The sequence below is a fragment of the Equus asinus genome, chromosome 20 (genome assembly GCF_041296235.1).
Source record: "Equus asinus isolate D_3611 breed Donkey chromosome 20, EquAss-T2T_v2, whole genome shotgun sequence".
Taxonomy (NCBI): Eukaryota; Metazoa; Chordata; class Mammalia; order Perissodactyla; family Equidae; genus Equus; species Equus asinus.
In genome coordinates, this window is record NC_091809.1 from 87,986,602 (window position 1) to 88,000,233 (window position 13,632).

At 35.4% G+C, this 13,632-nt stretch overlaps 1 protein-coding gene across 1 annotated transcript; it reads right to left on the reverse strand.

Moving 5' to 3' along the window:
• Window positions 1–1,440: 1,440 nt before the first annotated feature.
• Window positions 1,441–2,391, reverse strand: LOC106830370 (olfactory receptor 52A5-like). Its single transcript, XM_014839951.2, has one exon. The coding sequence runs from the start codon at window positions 2,389–2,391 to the stop codon at window positions 1,441–1,443; it is 951 nt and encodes a 316-aa protein (XP_014695437.2).
• Window positions 2,392–13,632: the final 11,241 nt, after the last annotated feature.

The window sequence follows — 13,632 nt, forward strand, 5'->3', positions numbered from 1 at the left end:
AACAATTTGAAAAGTAGTGGCACAATATTTCTACTCAAGTACAACAGCAGTGATGAGGATTACCATGGTGAAAATGATGATGACGATCACGATGATCACTATTAAATACTTACCAGTTACCAAGCCCCATGTGAAGGGCGTTACATAAATATATCCATTATATAATGTACACCACGAGAACCACTGTCTCTAGTTCCCAAGGAGATGTATGTTATTTTTCCATATTTACAGATTAGGCAGCTGAAGTGTGAAAATAAATTATTTCTCAAAGCATATATTAGGAAGTGGAGAAATAAATTTTGAACCAAGCTCATTTTGATTCCAGAACTCATGCGTGTAAACAATTTCCTCAATGATTTTTTTCCCTACCAAATTGGAATCTGCTGTTTTTATCAACTATTTTTGACAAATATTTGACAACCTGCCCTCAATTATGTCCGGATTACAAAATGAAGTTTCTCTACAAAATATTATCATTAGTATGCAAGTATCTTAATGCAGGAAAAAATGAACTTTGCTTTATATGAAAAAAATAAAACATGGGGAAACCAATACATTGAGGCTTCTAGCCTACAGAATTTCTGTCCAGGCTTCCTAGACTTCCATCCTTCTTAGGTCAAAGGGTTATTGTTTGTTGAATCAGGAAAATGATTGAACAAAGCCTTGGAATAATATTGTCTAAACAGGTCTAAAACTTGCTTTCACATTCATAAGAAAACACGAAATACTAGAGCTTTTCTCAAATTGCTCCCTATACAAAAGAAGAAATTAAATGAACAGCTGAGAATTTAAAAAATGAGCATAGTATTGTATGCTCTGGCCTAGATTTTTGGAGGAAACATATTTTGTCATGGAAATTGCCAATTTGATATACCAGGAATTTCTTACTAGGGATAGGCTTCAAGAATAAGGGGAGATTTATAGATATTTATTTCACACAAAGTCCAGAATATATTTGAAGGAATGACATATTCAAGGGATAGATTTTGATGAACAAAGTAAACATAAAAGAAGATTTTAGAATAGTTAGAAAGTGAATGTAGAGGAACTTGCATATTACATAAAGGAGGTTTATCTTGGTACTCTGACTAAAAAAGAATCAATGTGACTATTATGCTCCACTATGATCTGAAGAAAGATCTCTACATTTGTCAATTCCACCCAGACCTGGCCTCAGGTGATGAGGAGAGTCACGTATTCTGACTCTTCTAACAGCAAAGTGCTTAGTCTTTCAGCATCTTATCTGCTCTTCAATTTCCCTCAGTTTCTTCGACCTGAATTCTAACTTAAGCTGTGGAATTTTTTAACACAATCAGTTATATGTTTGTTAATTTATTCATCAAGTATGATGATACACCAAACCATTGGCTGGATTTTCAGATCACATATGCGCAATAGATGAGCTGTTAAATCCATAGGGGGAACTATTTTCATCAAAGGTCAAGCCTGGTCTTTGGGAAAGAACACTTTTACTAGCTTGTCTAAGATATGCTTGGTCTTCATTCCATAGACAAAGGGGTTGAGGAAAGGTGGAACCAGAAGGTAAAGGTTGGACAAGGTGATATGTATGTATGCTGGGATATAAGATCCTGATCTGTGAGTAAAGAAGGAGAAAAAAGCCAGGAGATAGAATTGGAAGAAGACAAATATATGGGGAACACATGTATTAAATGCCTTAAGACGTGCCTCTTTCTGGGGCAGGTGGAAGACAGTGATAAATATTTGTATATAGCAGAGGGTGGTTAAAATGAAGTCAAGGCCACCAACAATAAAAGCTCCAAGGAGACCATAGAATTTATTGATGTAAACATCTTCGGTAGCCAGCTTCACAAGGGCCATGTGTTCACAGTAAGTGTGGGATATTAACCTTGTTCGGTAAAGTTTCAGACGACACTTAATGAGCGACAGACATGGGATTACCAGAACGGCAGGCCGCAATGCCACCCCAACTCCAATATGAATGACTAGTTGTCGAGTGAATATAGTAGCATGCCTCAGTGGATAACAGATTGCTACATAGCGGTCCAGAGCCATGGCCAGCAGGACTCCTGATTCAATACCCTGAAACGTGTGGATGAGCCACATCTGAAAGAGGCAAGCATCAAAATAGATCTCTGGCAAGTGCAACCAGAAAATTCCAAGCATCTTGGGGACAATGCTGGTGCTAAGGGCGATGTCTGTGGCTCCCAACATGGCCAGGAAGATATACATAGGCTCATGGAGACTGGGTTCAGATTTGATGATGATCAAAAGTAGAGAATTTCCTATCAAAGCAATGACGTACATAGCACAGAATGGAATCCCAATCCAACACTGTACGGTTTCCAGGCCGGGGATCCCAATAAAGGTCAGCACGGAGGGCATGAACACGGTGCCATTTGTAATAGACATGGCAGTTCAGGTACCTTTTTAGCAAGAGGGCAAAGTTTGCCAGACTGTGATTCTCTAGGCTCTTATATACCTTATTCTCATTCAGTCACACAATTATGGAATGACATAAATAGGAGAATAAAATTCATCAGCTTACTTATCATATTTTACATAAATGAGAAAATGCCAATATGGAGATCCATGGAAAAGTTCACCAGTATTTACTTTAGAAAAATCAACCACCCGCATTCACAGATGTTCAAAGTGTGAAAACTGAGGAATTGGACAGCGTGCCCATGAAGAGGTCAGCATCATCAGGCTGCTTAGCCATGTTCTCCTTCCTCACATACTCCGTCTTCTCTTGCTTCTTTTAATCTGTTCATGGAAATCAGATAACAAAACAAAGCAAAAACACTGGAATGATACTTTAGACACAGAAACACCAACATCCACTGTACCCACTTTTCTCCCCTCCCCACTTTCTCTCTCCTCTTTACCCACCATTCACTTTAGACTAGCAGGGCTGGGTATTTCTAGAGAACGCACCAATACTTCTTTGTTAAAATATCAGTTGAAGTCCCCTTTCTATGGTTTTGACTCCACTACTAAAATGACCTCTGTTCACTTTGAACTTCCTTCTCGCCAAGGAATTTTCAAATATGAGGTTGCTTCAGGACCCAGACTTCATGCAGATACACAAGTACAGCTGCATAATTTTGTATATTATCATTCTGATTCAGGAAAAATGTCTTATATACAAATTCCTCAGTCAGATAAGCACCCATTCCTCAGGAAGTCTCTTTTCCACTCAGTTGATAATAAGGACAGTTTGAAAATACAGTAAATAAAACTAAGAGGATAAAGATGACCCAATGTAGAAGAAGAGAGACCTTGGGTGTTTCACCAGGAGAGCACTGAGGAAGATGCTCAAGTGGTTAGAGGTAAGATTAAGTGAATGAGTTTGGATGCCTAGGTCTCCATATGGAGGCAGTGTTGGCAGGGACATGATCCTTATATAAAAATTGGGGCTACTTACTGCTGAAGGGAAGCAAAAAGTTCTAATTTTTTATCTTTCACAAAAGCTGACACAAGAAAAATATGAAGGAGTGGACCTCTTCAACAATTATCCAAGAGATTCCATGGAGAATAATGGACAAACACACAGATACATTCAGGTGGAGGCGCCTTGGGAGGCTGCAGAGACAGAAAGAGAAGGCTCCAAAACAAAATTTTCATTACAACACAAAGACTGTTGCTGGGAACACTTCACACTTTCCAGTAATCGAATAGCAGCAGCAAACTATAGTCCAGTTTTAGGGCTGACAAGAGTGTGCATCAATGAATAGTTGTTTTTTAAAGTGACAGCAGAGAGTTTGCCTAGATGATTGTCTAAATCAAGCTTATAAGTTTTTTGTGCTATTGTCGTAAGCATTCCAAAACATTTCTCCATTAATCAAGTCACCACCTCCAAATATTATTCTGAGTTCTTCCTTGGTCCCGAACAACTCCAGTTTCTACTAAAAGTTTTTAAATTTGAAATGGTTGGATATTATTCTACAAATCACCCTCCAAAACACGATTCTTTAATATAGCTTCCTGGCAGCTGACTATATGTGTGCTGATGCCTTTCCACTCCTAAATGCCCAAAGGCTGCTCAACTCTCACTTTTAGAAAGACCTCCTTATATTGAGGCAACACATTCCCTATAACTCTTGTCCCTCCTTTTGAATTACTTATCTTCAGATGAAATAGCACAAAGATTCAAGTCTCTCGTGATCCCCTCTCCTTCAAGTAAAACATCTGCAGGTCCCCCAACTTCTCCAACAGCATGCTGCTGACTGCCGTCAACCTCTCAGTCTTCCAAAGCAGATCCCCAGTTTATCATGACTCTTCTTGAATTGTAGTCCTAGATCTTCAAAGTCAGACACTCTCAAAAATATATTTATATTCTTTGCTTTATAATATGGAATTTTGTTCCTGGAGTCTACATTCATTGACTGTACTTGTGTTTCTAATTCAAGGTATATGATTTCATGTCCACTTGACCTAGTACACATTTCTAACTACCAACTTACTCAGTATCCAGAAACAGCAGTGGGAAGTGACTGGCACAGGAAAAGGTTGCTCTTTACTGGTACCTGCTGTGAAAGATTTGTGTCCTCTAACATAATTTTCCCTGCTGATTAAACTTAATCAGCTTCTTCCAAATCCTGAGAGATATTTTTTACTCCCTATGGTGATGAAAGAGGTCTAAGGCCAGAGGAGCAGCAATCATTTCTTAGGACTAGCCTCTTAATACCCAGGGAACCTGGTATATCTAGTCCAGCCAGAAGATGGCAGTGGTGAAGCATCTTCTCTTAGCAGTGCAATTGTGTCTCTCACAGTATCGGCAGATTAGGATTCCTCTTGTTCTCACATGGGTGACAGAGAAATGCAACTGTAAGTGGGGAGTGCCTACCATAGGATTCCATTTCTAACCTGAGCAAACTGGACAGCTTTATCTCATGCCTTTTCAGGAGAGGAAATTGGGAACAAAACAAATAATAACCTCTTCTTATTTTATTTATTTACTTTTGGCCATCCTATGGAAATTCAAAGGATTTTCAGGTGAAGTTCAGTGGTCTTAGGGAAGAGTGTGTTTGGAAGTGGTAAGGCTTATTGTATAGTGAGCTCTTTAAGTAGGAAGGCTTGATAAGAAACAGGGAAGATAATCAGCAACATACGAGTGTTCTATTTCCTATCTACAAAGACAGGGGATGAAGAAAGATGGTTCTTCCTAGAGAAGGAGATCATAGGATTTTTCAACAATCTCTTGATCACAGGAATGTATTTAAGCTTAAATATCTCTACTATATAGCTTAATTTCAAATACATATCCATTTTTGCTTTTACCTTTTTATTCTATCAAAACTAATTAATGCAGGAAAGAGAGGAAAATATACCCGTAATCTTACCCAAAGTCAGGTATCGTTAATATTTTGGCACACTACTCTTTCATAGTTTTCATTTTTTTTAATAGTTACATTAGATATCTTGCTTTTGCTTAATATTGTTACCACTTTTAACAGTTTATGAAAAAAATGCCCAAAATATCGTTATCAATGACATAATTTTTGTCAAGAGGCAATATCTAATTAACGTAACATATGAATGTTGGACATACTGTTATTTTAATTTTAGTTAAAAAAAATTCTACAGAGGTGATGTTCCATTCATTTCTACTACTCTCAGCATTTGATCCTGTAATCATTTTTCTCTGGATCTTAATTTCAGGAGAGTTCACACTTGGCCCTGAATATTTAAGATGCATTTCGGGCTAGGACTTGTGCTACATACCTGGTGAACATTTTCTCACTTGTTCCTCACAACAGGTCTTGGAGGTAGATATTTTGAGCCCCATTTTAGAGAAGAGGAAATGACACGCACAGGAGGATGCAGGTAGTTGAGGGAAAGGCAGTGCTGAAACTCGGATCTGTCTGATTCCTAGATCAGGACATTTTTGTCCATTTTAACCAAGGCAGTCCCTTCAAGCTCTCATTTCAAGCCTCTTGAGGTAAATCCTTCACTTAGAAAAGCTCATTGCATCATAGATAAGGCATGTATCCATCTGATGTGTCTCAACCCTCTAGCTACTACAGGTTACCTCTAGCTACTACCTCTTACCCTGGATTCTGCGTCTAATTCGCTGGAGCCTTCAGTTGAAGGGGAACTCAAACCTGTGAGTGGAGCAGACTCTCAGTGAGTGTGTCTGGAACATGACTTTTGGGCCAGGGTTTTTTATGCCTTAAAAAGTTTATATGTACCTGGTCTGCAGCATGGAACAAATTTGACCTGGAAAGGAGAGCAAAAGCCACCCAAAATGCCAAATAGATCTGTGTGCTGACTGAAAGCCTACCTGAAACCAGGTGGACTAGGTTGTTGTACTCCACATGAAGGCTATTTCAGCAGACAGGTTGGGGTTTGTTCAACAGAGAGGAGAGTAGGGAGGACGTTGACTCTGAAAAACCATCTCTAGGGAGAGGGAAGGTAGATTTAGATATAACTACGAACATAAGACTCTCAAGTCCTGAGAGGATCAAATAAATACCAATAACTGTTCACCCTTTGAATCATATACTAGATGGTGTAGACATTCCACTGGTTATCTGAGAGAAAACAGAGGCAAGAGGTAAAATATATGATACATAAGGCTGTGAAGTCATGACAGCAGCACGTGGTGGTGAAGAGCCAGCTTTTGTAATGAAACAACTCTTACCCTTCCTAGCCAGGACTCAAACTTGGGCTTTGTGCTCCTGGGTACTTACTTTAACTCTTCTGAGCCTCATTTCCATCATCCATAAAATAAGAATAAGGCAACGGAGCTCTTAACTGACTTCTAGAATGATCTACATAGCTACATATATATATGTCAACTAAATATTAGGTGGACGACAAAAAGAAAGTAAATCAATGAAACTAACTATGTAAGCAAAATAAGTTACAGAATCATGTGAACATTTCAATAATTTTGGAGAAAGTACAGGAAAATATTTAATATCCAAGTAAAATAAAAATCATCATAAAACTAGGAATAATAGAGAAATTATTTAAACTGATGAAATGTATCCATAAGAAAACCATGGTTAACATCATACTTAATAATGTAAAACTAACATTTCTCCATTAGATTGGGAGTAACACAAGGATGCCCACTGTCAGTACTCCTGTTCACCCCTGTACAGAAGTCCAAATCATAGCAATATGGAAAGAAAAATAAATAAAAGACATAAAGATGAGAAGAGAAGTAAAACTATCCTGTTTGTATCTATAGTAGCAACAAAACATAAAATAATTAGGAGTAATTTTTCTAAAATGAAAATTACAAACTTTGACGAGAAAACTAAAGAAGACTCAATTGAGAGATACACTATGTCCATGATTAAAAGACTCAACGTTGTTACCATGACAGTTCTCCCTTAATTGCTCTATAACCTAAATGCAGTCTCAATCAAAATGGTAGCAGGCTTTTTGGAGACACTGAACAGCTGCTTTTGAAATTTATGTGGAAATTCAAAAGACCCAACAAAAATACTTTTTAAATAAATAGACAAAGTGGGAGGCCTGACCTAACCCAATTTGGAGATTTACCATAGAGCTACAGTCATTACGGTAATTAGGCATTGTTGTTGGTAGTGCTCTGGAGTTGATTCTCAGCATCGTGTGTACAGCAGAGCAGAACTCTGCTCAATCTTTTTTGTACCATCCTCTCACCTTCGTGGTGCTATATCAGACAATGCTCCACTGCTATTCAGAAGTGGATGGCCAGATCTTTCCTCTACCATGCTGGTATCTGAAATGCCAGTAGAATAAATTTCAGCATTACAGAGACTTGCAGCCTCTGTAGTATGATAACTGACAAATGGTTGGTGTGGTTCCCTGACCAGGAAATGAACCCAAGCACAGTGATGAGAGCACTGAATCATAACCACAGGCCCATCAGAGCTGGGTAATTAAGTACTGATCCTCCTATATGTAGACATAGAATTTTCAGCAAATGTGCCGAGGCAATACAATAGGTATAGTAATATTTCTTCAACAAATAATGATGCATCAATTGTATGTTTACATAAAAAATGAAAATGACTATCAAACTTTCATTACACAAAAAATATACCCAAAATGTTTCATTGACCTAAATTGAAAACACAGTACTGTAAAACTTCTAGGTGAAAAACGTAGGAGAAAATCTTTGTGACCTTGGGGGTAGATGTAAAAAAATCCCATAAATTGAAAAGAAGAACTGATAAAATTGCACTTCGTAAAAAAGTAACTTTTGTTCTTTGAAAGATACCATCAAGAAAACAAAAAGGCAAGCCATAGACTGGGAGAAAATATTCACAACATATATATCAACAAAAGGACTCGAATCTAGAATATATATACAAGAAAATTTAATAGTAAGAAGATAAACAACCTAATGAAGAAGTGGGCAAAAGATTTGAACAGATGTTTCACAAACCAAGATATAAAGATATCAATAATCACAAGAAAAACTGCTCAACAGACTTGGTCATGGGGTAAATGCAAATTAAAACCACAGGAATATACTGCTTCACAAACATTGAAACAGTTAGAAACTAAAAAAAAAAATCATCAAATACTGGCAAATTTTGAAATTCTCATAAAATGTTGGTGGGGATGTAGAATGTTTTTGGAAAACATTTTGGCAGTTTCTAATACAAGCATACACCTATCTACAACCTAGCCATGTTATGCCTATGTATTTGCCCAAGAAAAATGAAAGCATGGGTCCACACGAAGATTCATAAATTTATGTTTGTAGCAGCTTTACTTGTCAGTCAGAAATGGGAAAGAACCCAATCCTGAACAAATGAATGGGTAAACAAATTCTAGTAAATCCATACAATGGAATACTATTTAGCAACAAGCAGAAAAGAACTATTGATGAATGAATCTCAAAATCATTATGGTAAGCGAAAAAAATAAAAGCAAAAATATAATTACATCTTGTATCACTGCATTTATATAAAATTCTAGAAAGTACAAACTGATCTTTAGTGATAGCAATTAGATACATGCTTGCTTGGAGACTGGGGTAGTAGGAGGGACATATTACAAGGCACATGAGGAAACTTTGAAGAGTAATGGATTGACTGTGGTAATGGTTTTATGGATATATGCATATATAAAGACTCATCAAATAATACATTTTAAATCTGTACAGTTAATTGGTTGCCATTTTCTAGAATAAAGCTAAAAAATTATGCAGTATACCCTAATGCACCTGTCACTAAAAAGCACTTATAAGTAGATTTTACATCTAAATATGAGAGAAAAATAAAGTGATTCTATCCATAAATACATAACAGTCAAAGAGTTCTTCAATCAGCATGGAAAACACTAGCCATTATCTAAATGTTTGGTAATTGAGCTTCTATTGAAATAAGGACACATTTAAAACTACATAGCAAGAAGATAAGCAATCCAATGAAGAAATGGGCAAAAGATTTGAACAGATGTTTCACAAACCAAGATATAAAGGTACCAGTAATGAAAAGAAAAATTACTGAACACTATTAGTCATGGGGGAGATGCAAATTAAAACCACAAAAACATAACACTACACAACCCTCAAAACAGCGAACATTTTTTAAAAAGTCCAATATTGACATGTTCTGAAATTCTCATAAAATGTTGGTGAGGATGTAAAGTTTTACAATTTTTGGAAAACAGTTTTGCAGTTTCTACTAGGAAAATGTACTTATCCTATGACCCAGCCGTTTTATATCCAGGTATTCGCCCAAGAAAAATGAAAGAGCAGGTACAACCAAAGGTTTGTAAATGTGTGTTCATAGCAGCTTTAATTGTCACAGCCACGAATTGGAAAGAACCCAAATCTGTGAACAAATGAATGGTAAACAAATTGTACTATATCTACACAATGGAATACTATTTAGCAACAAACAAGAGAGAACAATTGATGAAGGAATCTCAAAATAATTATTGTAAGCGAAAGAAGGCAGAAAAAAGTATTACGTATTGTATCATTACATTTACATAAATTCTAGAAAATGCAGACTGATCTTTGGTGACAACAGGTAGATACAGGGTGGCCTGGAGACTGCAGTAGATGGAGGGATGTACTACAAATTAACATGGGGAAACTTTGCAGAGTGATGAATTGATGGTGGTAATGGTTTTATGGATATACGCATATGTCAAGATTCGTCAGATAGTACATTTAAAATATGTAGAATTAATTGTGTGCCTTTCTTTATAGTAAAGTTTAAAAATTATGCAATATGCTCTAATTTACTAAAAAGTAATTCTCAATGAATTTTGCGTCCAAATATGAAAGAAATACGTCTGAGGTGACTATATTCATAAACATAGAACAGACAAAGATTTCTTCAATAGGCATGGAAAGTACTAGCTCTTATTTACATGTTTGGTAATTTGTATTACATTGAAATAAGGACATCTGTTCTTCAAAAGTACAACAAGAGTATCCTACAAAGAAGCAGAAAATGTTTTCAATGTGTATAACATAGATAAGGATTACTTCTAAAATATATAAAACTCTCACAAATATTAACTAAAAAGTAATATAGGCAATCCAGTATAAAATGGACAAAGGTCTCTAATTTGTGAAAAACAATATCCAAATGTGCCATGAGTGTATAAAAATTTGATTCAATCTAATTAGTTATCAGGAAAATGTCAACTAAATCACAAAGAGCTACTATTATATACGCACTACACAGCTAAACTTATTAAGGGCTGTATCAGGTATTAGGAAAGATGTTAAGCAATGCAAATTCTTATATTCTGCTAGTGAGTTTAATTGATCCAAGCATTTCAGAAATGTGTTACGTTTTCTTCTAAAGCTGGAAGATGTCAGTACCCTATAAATTAGCAATTAGAATTTTCGGTTCAGAAGCCGTCATTCTAAGTGCACCAAGATACATATACAGGGATACCTACGAATATATTCTTCATAATTGAGCCTTTTCAATGTCCGTAAACATAGGATGAGTAAAGAAATCATAGCATATGAATACCATGGTGCATTATGTAGGAAGAAAATGAGCATAATGAGGTACAAACAATATTCTGGATGAAAATCATGAAAACAAGACAGAAAAATATGTACTTTGTTATTCTATTTACATAAAATTTAAAAAGAAGTACAACCAAAGTATAAGGTTTAAGAATGCATGCTTAGGTTGTAAACATATATAGAAAAACAAGGAAGTAATTCTATTATCAGATGTTAGTACAAAGATTCCCTTTGGAGAGAATGAGAGATTGTGCTGACAAAGGGGCACATAGAAGGTGTGCAGGTAATGAATAGTGATTCATTTCTTCAGCTAGTTGGCAGTTTCATGGCTGCTTCCTTTATAATAATTGTTTTCACTTTTCTGTATGCGAGTTAGTTTTCCAAAAACAAAGAGAATATGACTGCACTTGTGGCTCTATTACTTATTTGTTTCCAAGCACGTACATCAAAGATTAAATTCTAACTACCTATTTTATGCAAGGTGACGATATTACCTTGTTTGTATTTGAACTGAACTGTCTACTCTTACAAACTGACCTATGTTTAAAAGTAGTTGTCAATTATTATACTTTGTTATTGCTCTCTTTAATTAATTATAGGCTTAGGTAGCTTGACTGCCAACCCACAGTCATATTATACCCTACATTCTTCATTTAAAAATTATTTTGACATTTCATAATATATATTTGTAAGGTCTTTATGGTTTACCTTCTCTCTTACTCTATAGGAGAAATGAAACCATGTGTTTCGAAGCATAGAGGATGTGTTTCTTTTTTTCTTGATACACATAGGGAATTTTTTTGCTTTTTGACTTGGGCTTTCCAAATATAGGTGTTTTTCTCATTTCATTTATGTACTTTTGTTTATTTTTTTACTTTATACTTTAAAATATGGTTTTTCAACTCACTCATGATTAATCTATTCTCATATTCTGTTTGTTTTGGTTTTCTCATTCAGGAATATCACACACATCATCTCCATTCTTTATCCTTTATGTACAATAATCTCTCATACGGAATTCATATATTAGCCATTTTTCTTATCAGTCATTCATTATGGATGTCACAAATTTCTGAACATTTAATGCTGTAATAGAGAATCAAAATGAATTAAGTTTTTATCTTATTAAACTTATTTTTAATATGTCTGATAGCCACTAACATGTTGTATTATTCCTTTTTTCACTGATTTTCATTTCTTACCTCAAATATTTCATATCTACATTAATTTTATTAAAAACCAAGAACACAATGAACCAAATTTATGTCTGTTTATTCAACAAGATTTTCTTTCCCAAATTATCCTCTACCTCTGCCTCTTGAAGGATATGGTCCCTTCCTTTCTTTGTAGTGAGATGTTTTCTTGGGTTATTTGTTCTTTGAATGTGAATCTACCCAAAATTAGAGATCCAGATGTCTCTCCTTGTAAACTTGGTTCTTCTTAAAAATCATCTTATTGGTTCTTAGTCTTGAAGGTTGCTTGAAGAAATTAAACCCCATCTCTATTGATGTAGCATCCTGAAAGAGGTCCAAGGTGTGGACAGAGCAATAGCAAAGAGTGAGGAAAGAGTCCAAGTATCTGTTTTAGCAGTTACTTTCTCAAGAGCCAATTTTGTGTTTGGGCCATACTTTATTTCAGGATTATGTAATGATTCATTCAAGCCATCATTGTTGTTTAAACTCTCTAGTGTGCAGATTTTCTGTATGGTGGTGTTGCATGTTACCTTAAAACCTCCAGATGGGTTGCTTTTGATACCATTGATGAACAGCAAGAAAATGATTAAATTTTTGTTGTTCAATGTTATTTTTACCGAGGTTCTAGGAAGTCTCAGACATTCTCCTATGTACTATTGATGCAAGTGTATATGAGACACAGGTCCAGTACTCAAGATACTTACTGTAGGCAATTACTAAATGCAGTGGAATTGTTTTTCTATGTGTTCCATTCTGGAACTTTAACCTGCAAATTCAGGTAAAACTCGAATTGGATAAAATCATTAAAATGAGTGTGTCTGGAAGGATCTTTCCTATTAAAACGTCTATGACATTTTTGTTTCCAAAAAGTATATTTGTGAATACATCCAATTTTTTTCTGTCAATATTCTTTTGTGCATTCTTTCCTTTGCCAATCCATCACTGTTTATGGTATATGAGATGCATCATATATTTTCTGCTTTTCTGATATTGGTATTACTGATATTATATTATTTTTATATTCAACAGTTTTTCAGAGAAAGTAGACAAAAATAGGTAAATGGTTATAATTTGTTGAAACATAGATTCACAAGCAGATATTAGAAAATGAGACATAGCCAGAATTAGAGCTATGGGTTGGGTTATCAGTTTGAGACTATTGAGTTGTGATGTGGTCCATGGAATTTACCTAGAATCATGTTGTTTTCTGCAATTTTGTTTCTATGTAGATCTAAGTGTTGCCTGAGAGGGGCCTCCAGGTTTAAGCAGACAGGTCAAAAACAGAAGAATAATGGAAATAGTTTGAAATCTCAGCATAAGAGGGTTCCGTTCTTATATGAGTAGCAAACCAAGGCTCTTAACAATTTCATGATTTCTCATATACCTCCTTCAATTATGAGCATATGATATTTTTTCCAGATATAGATATTTGTAGAAGATATAACTTTGCCAATTTCAATTTGCTACTTTGAACAAACCTAAAATCTTTATAGAAAGAACCACTAATCA

Excerpts from the sequence above, each read along its gene's own strand:
- LOC106830370 (XM_014839951.2), bottom strand. The coding sequence starts at position 2,391 with ATGTCTATTACAAATGGCACCGTGTTCATGCCCTCCGTGCTGACCTTT.